The following is a 19,235-nucleotide window of genomic DNA, read 5'->3' as shown; positions in this document are numbered from 1 at the left end:
TTCGCCCTACCCCCGGTGGTCATGATTTGAACAAACCTGAATCTACATTACCTGAGGATATTTCCCTATAAAATTCATTTTTCCTGGCACAGTGGTTCTTGACGACAATATTTTTAAAACATCCCACCAAATTTTCCTAATTCCTAATTATATCCCTTGAATGAAAGCGTGACCCTTCATTTGAACAAACTTGAATCCCCTTCACCCAAGGATGCTTTGTCACAGTGGCAAGTTTGGTTGAAATTGGCCCAGAGGTTCTGGAGAAAAAGTCGAAAAAATTTTACAGACAGACAGACGGACAGCTAGACAGACAGACGGACGGACAGACGGACGCCGAACAAAATGTGATCAGAAAAGCTCACTGTTCAATGAAAATTATATGCAAACATGAAGTCACATGCATGTATATATTTACGTTCGTTATTGTCAAAATTCTACAGTATGCATGGTGTCTAATTTAGTCTTTATTAAACAGTTTTAATAGTTGTAATAAGAATGTTAAGTCCACCAAGAACCTTTTTATATGTAATAATTCTCCTCAGGCCCCTGTGCTAAAATAGCGACATGTAATACAATAAATATTGATAAAACAAACGGGGCGGGACACTTTGAGAGGGGTGAGAGAAGTCCAAAGGAGTTTTGGTATAAAATTACATTGCAAAAGCTCAAATCTTCTTGAAATATCGTCCGGAAACGATAGTGTTACATGCAAATTTCGTGATTTATTTCTCATAATGAAAGCATCGCGTTCGGCTTATCCCCAGTTTCTTTCATGATACCTATATGTTTAAGCATAAATAATACCTCTACAAGCTGTGTTACAAATCTCGTTATTAAATTAGTTTTATTATTCTACTTCCGTGTGTCCAAACCAAGGTTTGATATCGAATATGGCTTTTGTTCCAGTTATAATTAATCATTTTGCCACTTTCTCGAAGAAAGAGGGCGTATTAGGTGTAGATAATCCCCTGCTTTGATACAGAGTATTTCTCAATTTTCAAAATTCACAGAAGAATCATATTTTTCTAAAATGATTTTCTCAGTAATGCAATCTTCAAAAGATTTTATTTTACTGAGTGACTTATTACAAGTATTTGATAATCTTTATTACCAAGTTGACAGTTTAAACATATTTAGTGCAAAATGGGTTTACTAGAGCTATAAAAATGAATTTTGAACATGAATGGGTGAAGCCTCTATTTTTCGTTAACACTTTAATGAAGAAAACATGAAAGCTATTTCATTCATCCAAAAATTGGAATATGGACCCATTCTATATGAAAATCAAAAATTTCTGAAAAAATTTACGCTTCAATTAACTCGTTCCTTTAAATCACACTAATAGACGTCGATAATGCATGTTGCATTGGTTAAAGAGGTCGGTCTTTGACCAAACCCTGCGCTATGGAGAGCGTTTGAATCAAATGTGAAGCTTTTTTTCACATATCATAAAAAACATGAATAAAAAATAAAAAAAACAATGAAATACAGTAAAAGATGATATAAACAATATACTTTTGAAAAACTTTTAGAATTAAGAAATGTCTTTCCTCAGAACGGGGGATTGTTCGCGCCTTGCACCCTTCTATTCTTTACCCGATACAATTGTTCTTAGAATATTGTCATCCTTATCTTAGTTAAAAGTTTCATTGAAAATAAAATTCTATAAAAACATGATGTTATTCCTCTCAAGACTGCCTTTCAATGATAACATTTTCCATGCCCCCCCCCTATCTGTCTGTCTGTCTGTTTGCCCGCAATAAATACCTTTGACCATAACTTTTTATTGAGTTAGGTTATTACTTCCATATATATTTCACATTTGTATTACCTATGACATGACTTATTTTTTTTTTTATAACAAACATTTAGTATTTTTAACTTTGACCTTTGACTTTGCTGTACGGATACATCAGTGTTTCACAAACGCATCTTTAATGTTGATCTTAGTCGGTAGCTCATTACTTAATAGATAAATTATGATTGAATTAAATTAATCGATTTATTTTGAAATAAAATGTTCGACTAATTTACTATCGTCAGTGTGTTTTAGACTTTAGTCTAAATTTTGGTGGAAAGGAGGGGGGGGGGGGGTTATATACATGTATTGAGCCTGTCAAGTCAAATTCATGCACAGAGACACCAGCGTAAATTGAATTACTGGTAAAGAAATGTAACATCATAAATCAAGATAAAACTTTAAAATATCTATTTTCTTACTTGGTTTTCTGTAAGCTTTGTTGTCGATGATGTAAATATCATTGTGTGGATATAGACCTATACAGGATCTCACGATGTCAGGTCTATTGTATCTCCCGTACCTCCAGAGCCACGTCACGTGATCTACACTGTAATGTGATCTTCCTCTGTAATATACTTTCTCCCCTTCTCTTTTTAGATCCGTTAATACTTTTGCTTTTTTATTTTCACTGTCCTTTAGGATATTTATTGAAACATTCACTGTAATATAAAAAAACATTAATTGTTTGAATTGTATCATTTGTACAAAAAAAAAAACCTAGACTTAGTTAAAAAATGGAAAAACAATTTTAAAGCTACATCTATCTAATCACAAATGAAATAAAATTAAAAAAAAACGTACATCTTCTAAATAGAAAATGATTATATCATGTGTATGTATGCTTTTAAACATCAATGAAAGTTTTACTGGTCAAATATTTTTTTTTTTTATGATCGAGTCATGTTACGAAAATTTAATTAAAAGTAATTCTCATATAAATATACTAACCTCCCGAAATCACCCTCCAGACGATTTTTCAAAATTAGAAAAATTATTAAAATTCTTTACACTGACTTACCTATCTGGTGTATCTCATTATAAATACTCATGTCCTCCATGGTGACGTGATTCAGTATGTTCATCTGTAGACGGCGTATCAATAAAGAATCAAGGATGCTATTAAAACTTCTGACACACTTATCTCCAGGTTTCCTGTTGTATCCTGATGATCTCAGGTACACACTGGCTGTGTTATAACTACTGTAATAGAATGGTATATTACTGTTTATTGATGCTATCCTAAACATTGTCTCATCCCTTGTGTCCTTCTTTATCTTGTCCTGATCTTCCCAGAGGTAATCACGTGACTTCAGTCTGTCCAGAGTCTGCTGTGCTTCCTCACGTGTTACAGGGTCCTCTTTATCGTACACTCTCTGTCGTATCTCATTAAGCAAGTCCAGCCACTCTGTGTCAGTAAAGTCAGGAGGACCGGAGTCAGAACACAGATAACAGAATAACACGAACACCTCGTCATCAGTCAGTGTGGAGAACTGATCTAAAAAAAACATGTAAAGAAATTTTATAAGCATAATCTATTTAAAAGAGCTGTCTAAAAATAAGCTTAAAAGCCCAGAATTACTTTGTTGAAATCACTAGTTTGTGATCATTTTGTTTCTTGTGTTTTCTTTTAATTCACATGGTGTTTGTTATTTTTAGAATATAAAAGTTTTGTTTCTAGTTACTTTTTCAACAGAAAACAAATAGTAGATGTGTTTTTTCCTAGACAATATCAGTATTAATCCTGAAGCCATTTTATCTGTAAGAATTTGTGACCTTAGATTTTTACTATCTAAACTCTAAATCAGTAGAAATATTTGTAAGCCGAATTAGAGTTTATCATTAAAAAAGAACTCTGACGTTCCACATAGCATTCTTGTCGATTTGGTTACTACAAAATATCATTTTTGAAACGCGTAAGTTATATTACATCCTTAAATTAAGAAAAATTGATTTAAAATTGCCTTGGTTAGTTAATTTATAATAGTTCGATAATATCTACTGTCCTTTAGTCCTTAAGTTTTATTTTCATAATCTTTCGTTTTCAAATGCCAAGAAAACCTTGGCATTCTATCCGCAGAGCGAACTCTGTAGTATAAAAGCCGATATAACGTTTATCTGTGAAACTCCTCCGAGAGATGTTGGCGAGGCAATTAATGTAAGTAATTTTGAGGGAGGGATCTTGAGTTTTACTGGGTTTAAAACATATGTACAAAACTTATTATGTAAAAGTCTTTGCAACCACTCTTTTTTTTTTTTTTTTTTTGGGGGGGGGGGTCATATTAAGTAAATATTGTTAAAAAAATAAATAAATAAAAAGAAATGTATAAAAATCATTAATCATAGTAAAATAATTTGAACTAAATTAATTTGACACTAATTTGTCAGTTGAAATAAGATTTCTTTCGATTTTTTTTACGTATTTCCATATGATTTTTTTCCTTAGTATAAATAAACGTCGGGTACGATGCACTTGGTAGTCGTGAAAGTACCGCGTGTCAAATTATGGGGAAAAGGGTACCAGATTCTAGGACGTTGACATCATTTCCTGGTTAAACAAGAAGGAAGAGGAGTACTGAATGGGTAGAGGTATCACGCGGGTACATGTAATTGACCATGCATCAAAATGAAGTTACATTTAATTAAATGTAGGTCCATTCATAAAAAAAATTGAGTTTCCTTTCTTTTGAGACGTTTTTCTATTCTCTTTCAAGCCATTTTTACAACTTTGGTTCCTAAGCCTAGTAAATTTTATGTAATTCTTTTAATAAATGAAGGTTTTTGACATAGGAGGCTACTTCCTGTGATGCACTCGAAATGTTTATAAACTCATTAAAAACCAGTGGATTTGAGGGAAGCCCTCTTTGCAGATGGAAAAAAGTCAGAAAATGCCGTGTAGGTAGCGTTTTGTGTTTGTGAGGGTCAGCTTGTGACAGGTAATGTTTAACATGTACACCTGCTAAATATTTTTGTCAAGTGAACAATTACCTGAATTTTTTGTAATCATTTTTTTTAAATTCTACATGGGCTTTGATTGTGAAAACAATTACAGGCGTGATACCTAGACGCAAACTGATTGGCTATGTTTATATTTTCATTTTATTGGAAAAAATATCACTGATAAAAATAAATGGTGGAATGTATCAAGTTTATTTTTCTTTAACTCAAAAAGCTGAAAACCTAGGATCCACCCTCTTGAAATCGAAATCTGCTGCCGTAAATTAATTGTCTTGCCAGCGTTTGAGGAATATGGGTGATTTGCAGCATCAATTACACTTTTATTGACTTCATCTGTGCGCGTTAATCGGACGAGATTTCTTTGCATGTTAACTTTCATTTTCATAATCTTGACATCATGTTTAAAATGAGTAAAGATTTTAATTTCTTCTCTACATATTAGGCATTGAAACATTCTATTCGGCAGTGTTGATTTCTTTAAACGACTCCGTTCCCTCTTCAATTTTGTTAGCCTCCTTTTAACGACCCCTCTTAAATGTTTTTATTCTTCTTTCAATTTGAACTTTGCTTCTCCGTCTTTTACTCATTATTCTTTTTTTCCGTGATGACAATTTAATATTTTTCTTTAACACTGCAATAATCAGCCAGTGCTAGAAATTTTACATTATTAAAAGGGGGTCGAAAAAGTTAAGTAAAAATTGGCGGAAAAATCCATGCATACTAAACAAACAAATCTTTTGTGTGTAAACCTTTCGCAATTAAAAATCCAATATGAAATTTAAGAGATTTTTTTTTACTACATACGTATGAATTTGTAACATCTTTGATTTCAAAATCAATCGAAATTTCTCTTAAATTATCAAAAATTCTCGCTTTAAGTTTTATTAAAACCTAAATGTGAACTAGAGTCATTATACAGAAATTATTTTATGAATATATTGATATATTAAACATTTACCTGTTCCTTTGAATATAGATTTTTGAGAAAATGTTATGAAATAAAATTTCATTCAAATAGTGGAAGAATTTAAAAATACATGTACACCATGTAAATATCAGCCAGTTACAGATGGGCAAACAAAATTACTGATGAATAGTCGGGTCCAAAATCACATCCACCTTTTTTATTAAGAAGGGAGAGGACATATTGTTTTGTTTTTTTTTTTTTTTTTTTTTAGTTTTATTATAAAACAAATAAACAGATCACGATTACATAAAGTATGCGTGTGGTGTAATATGTAGTAAAAGATGATATCTGTTTTGATATTCTTACTCAAATTCTTAGAATTGCAGAGAGGCACAATAGCTATACATATGCTATTTAACCTACTCAAAGAAGATTATTTCTGTTTCAGAATTTGCTAAAGTGAAAAGTGTTTGAAATTATATGACAAATAATCTGAACTAATAGATATTTCTTTTCTTTCATTCTTTTCATTTTTTTTTTTACATATAATTATCTAAACTTTGGTGTTATGTGTTTGTAGATATAAATTAATTACCCAACAATTAAATTACGGAATTAAATTGAAATTAAAAAAAAGTAATCAAAATAAGAATAACAAAATTATGCTGAAAAGTCTTGAATATACTGATGTAATGTAAATACAAAATTTACAGAAAAAAAATTTCTCAGCATTAATCAGTTACCATTCCTGGATTTAAAAGGGAAACAGGGGGATCTCCTGGTGTTTTGTTTTTTGGGATAAAAGAAAATGCTGCGTATTAATTTCTATCCAAATAAACAAATAAAAAAGGCTCTCCATTAGGTAATACTATCAATTACAATACAGTCTCTGAATAATTATAACGCCATGCTAAAGCAGTTAAAATTATTTAAATGAGAACGCCCTATCAATATCATATTATGTCCTTCAGAAGTTCTAAAAGGTTATTTTTTTAACTAAGTCAATCGTGATCAAAATCAAGGGATCAGAAAATTTTTAGGAAACATCTTTTTAAGTAGGTCATAATTTAAGGTTAAGAACACAGGGTCACAATTGTTTAATTTAATGTACATGTATTTAGGAAGGTCTTGCCAAGGACAATACACATGTGAATAATACATATATAAAGGACCTTTCTCTTCTCATTCAAAAGTCATGACCACGGTGAAAGTTTTCGTGTCATACAAACAGGAAAACACAGACGAATGAGATTTAATCTCCCCTCGCTTTTGCAAAAATAGGGGATAATATTGATTTATTGTACTAAAGAACAAAAAGTCTTTGTTCCTTTAATGATATTAAGGTGGAATATCCCTCTGATAAGAGTGATAAATCTTCTGATAAGAGAGATAACTTTCTTCAGACATTTTGTCATGAAATTCAGGAAATTGTCATGTCAGAGTTCACAAGTTTTATTCATGAGAACCATCATATTGTCAACTCAATCAAGCTTATGATAAGATACAAATGTTAATTTATAGTTTCTATTACTAGTATGTACATTAATTGTCATCTCTCACGAGAGATGACACATTAAGTTTGATTTCCGGATGTGAGGTCCCAGTGTAAGCAGCCATTAAAAATCGGTAAGCCTCGGATGATTACGCTCGTGCGGGACAAGAACTATCCAGGGAGCACCGAGTGGTCACTTTGATGATGATGCGATTTTCTAAATATAGAGCGGTAAACAATGAGCGATCCTAACATTAAAAAAGAAAAAGGGCTGCACAGGAATCACAGAGAGCCAGACACACAATATCGCCTGCTGGTTGTTTGCATGGTGTTCAAAATATATGTACTTATTCAATCATCTACATGTTTACATGTAGGCTACTGCGTAAATGATCTATGGTCTGCATGGGATGGAATATTCTAACTAGGTCAGCGTGTTGAATCAGAAATGATCTGCTGGGGCTTGGATCCATGAATTAACAGAAAAACAACTTCAAAATTAATACATTTACATTTAGAAGTATAAACTGCTATGACTTGATGTCGAAAACTTTTTTATGGTTGTCATTCTATAATATTTATTGCCATTTTTCCACAAAAAATTTACATGTATGGGGATAAGGAGAGACAAGAATATATTTGAAAAACTACGAGCATTGGAAGAAAACTCACAAAGATTATTATCGAGTATTTTCTGGAATGTTTACAGTTTTCTTTTTAATCGTATACCCCGGTATAATAAAAGAACTTGCAATTATTTTTTTTAAACAATTTTCAATGGTATTTATAGCAAAAAAGTAATCAAATCACCTTTTTTCTATTTTATTGAAATGAAGCCAAAATTAAAATATATTCCTAGAACAGTCGTAAATTCAGGGTTGGCAAATTGGGATTTTTTTCCAGATAATTCGTGAATGCTTAATTTTAGCTGATGCCTTTTAATTTTACTATCGCATTGCACTAAGTGTAACTTGGTCAGCTGTTGTTACTATCTTGAGTGTGTTTTTAAATAAATTAACAAATACGAGGGCTGTTCTATAAATAATGTCCTTGGTGCTCAGAAAGAAGCAAAAGACACTTTTCAATGATTTATTCTTCATGATTTTACTAATTAATCTCTTTTAAGTAAAATACATGTCCGTTACATTTTTTATCCAATTTCTGATCGTTTATAGAACTCATTTTTGGGTATGACCCTCAGTTTACTGGAAAATGGCAGATCCAATAATTTCCAGAACTTGTTTCTTCCTTCTGAAAGGGTTTTTTCCAAGTTTGTAAATGGAAACAAGTCAAAGGGTCAATGTTCTTGCAAATATTGTTAATGTGAAAAAACTTTAACTTTCTGTTTATCCCGAAAACTGTTTTACTCTTCAGGACATGCGGGTTTGGACGCTGTCTTTAAGAAATTCAATGTAGTGGATTCCTGATTCTAGGTCCTACATCTAATAAACCTTTTGATTTTTTGGCCAAAAAAGTGCTTTCTAGACTCCTTCAGAAATTAAACTGTCTCTCCGAATACGATTTTGAACAACATTGCCACTAATTGTTAAGAAAATTATATAAAAATCTGACTTTGTGCTCTTGCATACCTGTGCATTTTTCAGACATTCGCCGTTTTTATCAAGTACATTTTATGGTAAGTTTTGTTTTTAGGGTTTAAATCAATAGATTTATGTTCCAATATCTGTTTGAAAATAAAACAAACGTGGATTACTACAATTACTGATATTTTAAAATAATTGTTAAGAATTCCGTACACATTGTCATTTTTATTCATTTTTCAAAATATATGGTGACCTTTGAGTATCAAGCTTTCTTACCGCCAAATGTTTCTTAAAAACAGTGTAAATTACCCTCGATGTGATGTCTATCAAATTTGTGTCTTAAAGTCAATCATACATCATCAAATATTATTTGTTGAAATTTGGCGAACAGTACAAAAGTTGTTATAATTTTTGCTGGCAAGGAGGGTACCCATTTTTGATAACCATTATGTCATTTTTTTTATCATTGAAATTCACCTGCTCTTTTGCCAATAAAACAGGCATTGGATGCTGTAAATGTCACATATTTCAGTTAATATGTCTTTGGGATATTTAACAAGTTTTACGGCAGCTTTGATGAAGCTTTTATTTTCACTCTAGTTTACTGATTCTTTAGCATTCATTTATAATACAGTGTCTCAGAAAGCCTTTATTTCCCAGCTTCTCATGTTGAAACTATGTGATGAAAAGTGGTCACATAAACTGTTATAAATTCACAAAAGATTCAATAATGAGAGAAAGTCAAGTTAAATGTCATATGATATCTGTATTGTATGTCATATAGTTCAGGACATTATTTATTGAACAGCCCTCGTACAAGTGCATCTTTGCTAGCCAAGGGTTTCTGATACGCAACTCTCCTCATAAACCCATGGCATACGGTGTTTATAGAAAATGGGGTTTTTTCCAGAGTTTTGATTGGATTCCAGTAAACCCAGGTCGACCAATCAGCAATTGTTTTTGTAATTGACGATATTTGCGTTCGGGATACATCTTCATTCTTTAATATCAGAATGAAAAACGCAAGTAAACAACGATCCGTAAGATAACATTCAATTCTATGAATAGCCATGGTGTCATCCAAAATCTTCTAAATATGTGATTAAGACTATATTGAAACTTCAGATTTGTTCCATAAATAATGAATAAACATACCTTAATAACTGCTACTTAATTATTGTTGAAATATCTTTGATTTTATTTTTTTAACACGTGTCTTTATTTCTTGCAATGACGCAATCTGTGCGTACCTGAGAGATTCTTGATCACGTGACGGAAAACAATCCCGTCTTTTGACTTCACCATAGCCCAAGGGTTTATGAGGAGAGTAGCGTATCAGAAACCCTTGGCTAGCGAAGATGTTACAAGTACATCTAAAATTCTTTTAGTTATAATAATATTATGTGATTTTAAAAAAAAATCTCAGAAAATATGAATTGCTTATTGATTCTATTTGAATAGTACGAAGGTATGAATGAATGGCCAATTCATTCTTTCTTTTATGTTTAACGTATTTTAAATTGACATCCAAATTTTCTTTTACAAATGTAATTATTCCAAAGTTAGATACATGCTTATATGAAGATTATAATCCTTTCACATACTAAAGTATGAGAATACGTTTCAATCAAACGTGTCCCAAAATTAGTAGTTTTAGGATTTTCCATATAAAAGAGTTTTCTAAACACGATTTATATATAGTTCAGTGTGAAATGCTTAAGCATGAATCGTGATATTATTTAGAAAATTTCAGAAAAATATATTTTCATCAAATCTGAGTCCCAGCCCGGCCCTTTAATCTTTCACTGTTGTAAATGCATGTTCACTGCAAGTCATCTTCCTTATCCATACTTTTTCTTTTAGTATAGTTATGTCTTCTCCAAATAAATGGTATTTCAGAAAAAATAAAAAACTTTAAACCTTTCCTTCCCATCTACAACATACGATTTTGGAGTTTGAAAGCTACCACTTTTCCTGTTCAATATCTAATTATCATTCCCATAAAAATAATAATAAAACTATTCTGTCTTTAAAAGAAAAATGTTACATTCCACTGTTTATTCTTTGACACAGATGGAGCCAAAGAGATGACATTTAAGGCTTTCTGGAAAGCCAAACATGTTATTTATTATAATTTGATTAAAACATTATACTCAGTTCCTTTAAACAGTGTAAATTGAGAAATCTCTATCTCTTAAAGTATAATTCTTTTAATTGTACAGAATTTTCAGATGCAGTATTGTTTAAAAAACATTAAATTAATACTTTGTTTCATAATAAAATATTTTCAAGGGCGATAATGGAACGATGACTCTTGTTGATGGATGCGTGTTATTTTACATGCACAGAAAACAATTTGTAATTGTGATTTAAAAAGCAGCATTTCAGTATGTTTTCTAATGGGAATTAGATAGGTATGAGAGTCAATATTTTTTTATATATACCTCATATTTCTAATTTAATTGTGAGATAAAAAATTAAATTTAAATTAATATGCTTCATAGAATCGTTAATATATTTACCGAATCTGAAAACAGCTTTTTTACACATCTTTAAACAGATTTCAAAGAAAGAATAGAAAGCAAGTGCCTTTTTCCTCAAAAAAAATTTTTTATGGTATGTGACGGGGTCCTCCCTGTCACTGGCACTGGTAATTGATGACAATTGATTTTATTTACATAGTTTATTTACATAATTACAACACAAGAGAATACACAAAGTTCACAATGAGAAATCCACGTCCACACTCATAGACTTTCAGACTTGTTCTCCCCTCGCTCTCACTCATGTTCCCAGGGCCCCACTTTCTCACACAAATCAATCTAGTGCTCACTTTCATCTCTCAGAACTCCATCATGCACAATAAACAACGATAAAAGATAGACAAATAAACAAATTATAAATCCATGCTTGCTCGCTCGCTTTCTCTTTAACTAGCTAAAATTACACTCTTGGGATACAGGGCTACAACGCCTGCGCCGCGCACCTGCAACCTATCAGTTACTCTCTCATTCACAATTAATTAACTAAAATCGGGTGATTGCTCCGTGACAGGTAAATATTATTTTGAAGTAGGATGAAAAATTTGGAAAATTAGAAAAATCTCTACATAATTAACGTGAAGCAACCTTTACATTTTAATCCCATTAAAGATTAAAAAAGAGCATAATACGCCTGTGACGGGGGTCCTCACCGTCATTGGCACTGGTTAATAATGACGAATGTTTTTATTTACATAGTTTATTTACATAATTACAATACAATAAAATACACAAAGTTCACAATGAGAAATCCACGTCCACACTCATAGACTTTCAGACTTGTTCTCCTCTCGCTCTCACTCATGTTCCCAGGGCCCCATTTTCTCACACAAATCAATCTAGTGCTCAACTTCATCTCTCAGAACTTCATCATGCACAATAAACAACGATAAAAGAAATGACAAATAAACAAATTATAAATCCATGCTTGCTCGCTCGCTTTCTCTCTAACTAGCTAAAATTACACTCTTGGGATACAGGGCTACAACGCCTGCGCCGCGCACCTGCAACCTATCAGTAACACTCTCATTCACAATTAATTAACTAAAATCGGATGATTGCTCCGTGACATACCTCCCCTCTTAAGTGTGGCGTCCCGACACACACTATAATAAAATTACATTTAGTAGACTGAGAATGACAATTTGAAATCGCTTACAAGAATCACACATTCATGGATAAAGAGATATTACTACACACAGAAATAATAACATAGTTTAGCATGCACACACATTTCATGTTTTACCTTTTTTCTTAGATTTTTGCGTTTTATCTTTACATTTTTTTTTCAAAACAAATGTTCATTTTAGATATACATCATATTCACAACCTACGTATATACACTTTAAAAAGTAGTCATTTTTTGGACTGAATAAAATCTTCTCAAAATTACATATGCCTTCTGCACACTCTCAGTAACTTCTTTGCATAGAGACTAAATGAATTACACTCACCATTTATAGACAAAGAATTATTTGTATCATCAATCTATTATGCAGAGTCTTTCAAAATATCAAAGTTAAGAATACAATTATGCTGGAAATCCCGGGCAATAAAAGCATTACACATAACATCCGATTTTTTTCACCAGTTCTTATAATAAAGTCGCATTTTCCCAATTATGTCGACACGGTCGCCCGTTGCCATACACAATATCCGATTTTTTTTTTCCATTACCAATTCTTATTCTAAAGTCGCATTTTCCCAATTTTATCAACACGGTCGCCCGTTGCCGATGTAACACTAACTCCTCCAGCCGGCACCATACCACTCCGGTTTGCGAAAGCTTCATTTATAATCTTGACACTAGATCCGGTGTCGACCAACATCGCAGCACATTTTTCATTCACATATCCTGTAATTTTGGCGGTACAAAATTTAGGATTTAACTGACAAGAAACAATATTTTCACATACATTTTTCACATTTTCAACCCTTTTTTCACTACTTTCGGAAGAATTATCCTCTTCTCTTTTACGCAACCGGCTGTCTCTAGGAGGGTATTTTAGATCCTCTAGCCCTTTACCTCCACACAAAAGGGCGGACTTTAGTTTTCCGAATTGGCGCTTCTTTGTTGCTCATTACAACGGACTGCTATGTGTCCTACTCTACGACATTTGTTGCAGATTGGTCTCCCATCCGTGGTCCTAAGATATCGGTCCGGTCGGGGGCGGAATCCGAATCCTCGGCCTCTTCCTCCTCGGCTTCCTCCACGGCTTTGTCCTCGAGACGGAGGAACAAATTGCTGTTTAGATGCGAATCTACCGATTTCAGTTGCCATCACTGACACCTTGGCGGTCAGGTCTGCGAGTGACTTTTCCAGTTCTTCCGTTCTCGTAGGAGCGTAAGACATCGATGCTACAGTTCCTCTGGCCATCGGGGCATCTGCCAGGAAGTTGTTACATTCTTCCCTCTTCGCATGCCTGAAAGCTTCCTCAAACGTCTTAGGGTTAGAAAGTAACACATACCTCTTGATTTCAGGCCGCAATCCTTGGACGAAATGCTCTTTAGTGAGGGTTTCCTTTTGCCTCCCAGGCATGTCCATGTAGGCACGAGTAGCAAGCTTCGTTATGTTCGCCGCATAATCTTCTACGGTTTGCATCTCTGCCTGTTTATATCGGAACAAGTTCGAATAATACAGTGATTGGAGTTCTTTGGGAATAAATCTTTCCCGCAGAGCGTCACAGACAGAATGATAGTCATCTTTCACATCGTCGTCTAAAGATTCATAATAATCTGCAGCTTGATCTCGGAGGAATGCAGGTATCGTTATGCATTTTCTTGGTTCGGTCCAGAAATTAGCTCTGGATATTCTATCAAAGTTCTTAATCCATGAATCAAAGTCTTCGTCGAGTTTCCCGTAGAATGGGGTAGGCTTAATCAGGTTGGACGGCTGTCTAACTTCAGGAACAGCTTCGGGAATAATATCCTCAATTGGCTCCTGTCTCTTCTTCCGTGGCATCTTTACAGTATTTGACCAAAAGTTAATTTTCCAAAGTATATGTCGAAATAGTTAAGATAATCTCATCCCACCGCTGCCACCATAATATGTGACGGGGGTCCTCCCCGTCATTGGCACCGGTTAACAATGACTATAGTTTTTATTTACATTGTTTATTTACATAATTACAACACAATAAAATACACAAAGTTCACAATAAGAAATCCACGTCCACACTCATAGACTTTCAGACTTGTTTTCCTTTCGCTCTCACTCATGTTCCCAGGGCCCCACTTTCTCACACAAATCAATCTAGTGCTCAACTTCATCTCTCAGAACTTCATCATGCACAATAAACAACGATAAAAGAAATGACAAATAAACAAATTATAAATCCATGCTTGCTCGCTCGCTTTCTCTCTAACTAGCTAAAATTACACTCTTGGGATACAGGGCTACAACGCCTGCGCCGCGCACCTGCAACCTATCAGTAACACTCTCATTCACAATTAATTAACTAAAATCGGGTGATTGCTCCGTGACACGCCCGTCAAAAAATTACAAATTATCTAAACAGAGTGCAAGAAAATTATGTCATGATTTTCATTCCTTAAAATATTTGTTTATTCATCCCCTGTCGTGTAGGCATTAATTCTAACGATATTAAATCATTGATAGCTTTCTATACTGGTTGTGTTACACTTTGCCAATGCCTATCAGATTAAATAGTATTACATTAGTCTTAACAACATATTCTATGCCAAATTAATTTTGGAATAAAAGACTATCAATCAATGACATATGCTATAAACTGACCAACAGTTCTTCTATCTAATTTTCTAAAGGGTTTAGATAAGACTGCTTTATCAGAGGGGCTCTATAGAAATGATTGAGACAACTAGCCTTCCTACATTGAACTCATTAATAAAATTTTGACTGGAAATGAATGAATCTGCATTTTCTACCCTAAAACATTTTTAAAACCTATTAAATTCTCAATTATTTTTTTTATAGATATAACATCAGACAGGTATAAATATGCTATTTATATGGACAAATGGAACCTAATACTACATACAGAGGAGTTCGACCTAAGCAAGACAACTCTAATTGATTAGATGGGTAAAAAAGAAAACAGATAATCAAGAGTTACCTACAACGTATTGTTTATCAAAAGGTATTGACAAGGTGAAAAAGCGTTCGACTTGTGATCAGTTTACAGTGTACCCTATCAAAAAAGTTTATTATACATAAATATCAGATAAGTTTTAATCAAATTTATTTTAAAACTTATGCTATCGCAAACAAGACAATTTCTAATCCAACAGGCTCACCCACCTGCTTGATAGGAGATGCTCTATTAGTAAGCTCCTTACACTAAACTCATTAATTTCTCTCTAATTTGACATGAAATTTTCTGTTATCAAAATTTTTCTTGACCAGTGCTTGCTAATGACACTCATGGGAAAGTCGGCATATCTGTAACATACATTATATTTGTTATAGATTGCTGACAAGTATATATATGCTGAAAAGAGTACTTTCTTGATTAAACATTTTTAGTAAGGATAGCGCAATACTCTTACATTTTTGGGATGTGGAAAAGAATACTAGTAGTAAAAAGACAACTTTTTATAAAATTTCACTTAAATTAAAGGTCACAATGACTTTAAAATAGGTCGCGACACTCCTTCTACCTAAGATACACAAACTGGCCAAGTTTGATGATTCTAGGTCTAATAGTCTAAAAGTTTTCTAGTTATGGACAGGAGAAGATTTTTCCATATTTGGCTATAACTTTTTAACTAAGGATCAGAACGACCAAATTTTTGCATGCAACACAACTTCTACCCTAGATGTATCAGCTGTTAAAGTTTGATAACTCTAGGCCTAAGAGTATTATAGTTATGAGCCAGACACGAGAAAAGCTAACAGACAGAGAGACGGACAGATATACGGACGGACGGACACGAAGCCTAAAACATAATACGCCCCGTCGTAAGACGTGTGTATAAAACCCTCGTATCTATGAATGTTACTGTGAAGTAAGAACCTTTACAGAGAAATAACTAGACCATATCATCAAATTGTTACCAATTACAATTAAAGCAGTTACAGGAAAATGTCCCCTGTGTGGTAAATATAATTTTAGTTAGTGGTCACTGTGGAGTTTACATTTTGAAATATGTTAACGCTTTGTGCAATAAACAAGCATGTAACAGTCTTTCATAAAATGCAGTGTAGCTTCTGTTACATAAATAGTAGGCTGTTATTTGGACACATATAAAAGTAGTATCCATTCTTTTATGTACTCAAAGGTCAAGGTCATATCATGGATCATAGGTCAATTATTGTGAAGTCATCTATTGAATATTTTAAGGTTTTTTGCCTTTTATTAGCCCCCTACCGGTGAAACCGGAGGGGACTATAGGTTTCCACTGCGTCCGTCCGTCCGTCCGTCTGTCTGTCCCCGTCAGTCTGTCCCACTTGGTTTTCCGCACTTTTTTTCTAAACGCTTGCAGATATTAAGCTGAATTTTGGTGCGTGAGTGTATCTTAATGAGTAACAGATCAAGTATGAATTTCGTTTCGCTTCATTGATTTTTGACAGAATTATGTCATTTTGAATATTTTTCATTCCCACTTGGTTTTCCGCACTTTTTTTCTAAACGCTTGCAGATATTGAGCTGAATTTTGGTACATGAGTGTATCTAAATGAGTTACAGATCAAGTTTGAATTTCGTTTTGCTTCATTGATTTTTGACAGAATTATGGCATTTTGAATATTTTTCATAATCGCTTTATTAAGATCGAGTTCGAACTGCGCTAACTTCCGATTGTCGACAAAAATATGAAGCGAGGAAAAGACGATGGATAAATGAGTTGAATTGTCGTCTTAATGTTTATTATTTTATTAGATTTTAAGGCATTTACAACTTGAAAATCTTTCATTTAACCTTGGACATGACTTTTGCACATTATAAAATGACATCCTGAAGAGAAAGGGGAAGCCGGTAGGGGACATGTATTGCTTATGCAATACTCTCAGAATGCTTGTTATTTTAATCGCCGAAATATCTGAAACCACTTGTTCAATTTTCTTTAATTTTACACATTTTATTCTGAGACACATTTGAATCATTTTTTTTATTTTTTGTAAAAATTGCATGATACATTTTCTCTTAAGAAAACTGTCGGATATTTACATGTGAGTTTTCAATTCTGAGGCCATGTATGTTCTATTCTTACTCAAGATTTTACTCAAATTGTCCAGCACCAATATGACTTACTGATTCAAAGTAACAAAAAGGTTAACTTTATTATGAGTATACTGAAAGGAAAAAGAAAGGCAGAATAAACTTTTGAAGTGAAATAAATTTTATTGAATAAACTACATACATTAAAGATTGTATAATCAGAAATTAAGTTTGGATTGCATATTAACCTTAAAATATAAATTACCATAAATTTTGGAGAAATGCTCACCTGAAACTTTTGTTTTCCATATGCTGTATTCACCTAGTAAATGTTTCAAAAACTCTACAAAAGAGGAAAACATCGAAATAATAAAAAAATACAGACATTCCAATAGCTTTATACGTGTATTTATGAGTAAGTAAAACATAAGTACATGTACAAAATTTAATCTTGCTATTCATTTTATTATCAATCATGCACCGTGAAATTATCCCCTCTTTTAACGCCTTGTTTTCCTTTGGAGTCTTACTGTTGTGATGTAAATATTTAAGATTGATTGGAATATGGCCTGTACAAGTTTGTAACGTTGTCAAAATTTTCACACCTTGTTCTTGATTGTGCTCCATTTGCCACTTAGATACCCAGGTGCAGAGAACATTTTCATACAAATTATGCATTTTAACAAAAATAACAAACTTAATCAATTTTTGTGAAGCTGTTTTATTATAAGATAATAAAATTTATTTTATTATAACATAAACGTATTGAAAGAACATAATGCAACCAACTTTGTAATAAATTACGTTTGGTGATAAATACATGGAATGTGTACTGAATGGAGGTCAAAAACAAATTTTAAAATCGCAAGGGCATACCCTAGTTAAAATCAAAAATTTGTATTTTTGTCTTTTCTGGAAAGTGCTTCAGTTTTCAATTTATTAGCTAGATTAATATTTAATTGTTCTCAAGTCGAAATATGCTTGACCTTTACCAAGTATTTATGTCCTCATTAATAATCCTCTGGATTTAAAGAGAGTAGCAGCACTTTTCAAGTTAAGGAAAATATCTTTTAACTTTTTTTCAAAAAAATGGTCGAGATCTGTTAAGAGTATGCCCTTGCAAAAATGGCGATTTAATTTGACACCTCGATGTAAAACATGTCCAACTTATACACAAAAACACGATGTAATTAATTTAATACATTAAATAAAAAAAATACATTTCTACATTAAATATAAATAAAATCCCTCCCAACAAAAGGACCTCTTACCCCGTGGCCACAAATTTCACACCTTTGGGTAAAGCCACTCTTCTTCACAATAACTATGAACTAAATTTATCTGCATATATTTACATTCAGTGAATTTTTTCTCTATAAAATCCACGACGTTCAAATCTCTATAACACACGCAAAACCTTGTCACCGCGCGTTAGAATATACAGAATATACAGAATATAAAGGAAATGTATCCAGATTGCCTACAGCCTCTCAGAAAACGGTAATTAGTACGTTCATGGCCTCTTCTTCAAATTTTTATCAAATTTAATATAGGTATCCGGTTTATTTTCGTATGATTTGAAATTGAATGACACTAAATTACTCTATTTTCAACATAATTCTGCTAAAGCCGTAAAGTACGGTAAAAAAAGAATGTAGAAATTAATTATGACGTCATAATGGATCTAGCACCAAAAAAATAGTCTCAATATTTTTACTAGATCTTGACCTTAATTTAAAACTATTCAAAAACCTACCCCATGGATTTAAAGGATTTAAAATCTACAGTACTCCAGGAGGCTTCCATATAAGGTTCATCATTACTGGTCCAATGGTTCTTTAAAAGATTTTTAATGACAC

General features: G+C 32.8%; 1 protein-coding gene across 1 annotated transcript in view; it reads right to left on the bottom strand.

The window, feature by feature from the left end:
• The window catches only part of LOC134253502 (uncharacterized), a 39,923-nt gene extending 21,920 nt beyond the window's left edge, over positions 1-18,003 (bottom strand). The window contains exons 1-4 of the mRNA XM_062736025.1: positions 17,982-18,003; positions 17,666-17,719; positions 2,820-3,296; positions 2,221-2,460 (exon numbers count right to left, since the gene is read on the bottom strand). Of these exons, the coding sequence (XP_062592009.1) occupies positions 2,221-2,460; positions 2,820-3,296; positions 17,666-17,719; positions 17,982-18,003 (793 nt within the window). The remainder of the gene's footprint in view (positions 1-2,220; positions 2,461-2,819; positions 3,297-17,665; positions 17,720-17,981) is intronic.
• Positions 18,004-19,235: the final 1,232 nt, after the last annotated feature.

The sequence above is a fragment of the Saccostrea cucullata genome, unplaced genomic scaffold (assembly GCF_032062105.1).
Source record: "Saccostrea cucullata isolate Sc308-1 unplaced genomic scaffold, CSIRO_AGI_Scuc_v1 ctg1472, whole genome shotgun sequence".
In the NCBI taxonomy this organism is placed as follows: Eukaryota; Metazoa; Mollusca; class Bivalvia; order Ostreida; family Ostreidae; genus Saccostrea; species Saccostrea cuccullata.
This window is presented reverse-complemented; position numbering and strand designations above follow the sequence as displayed.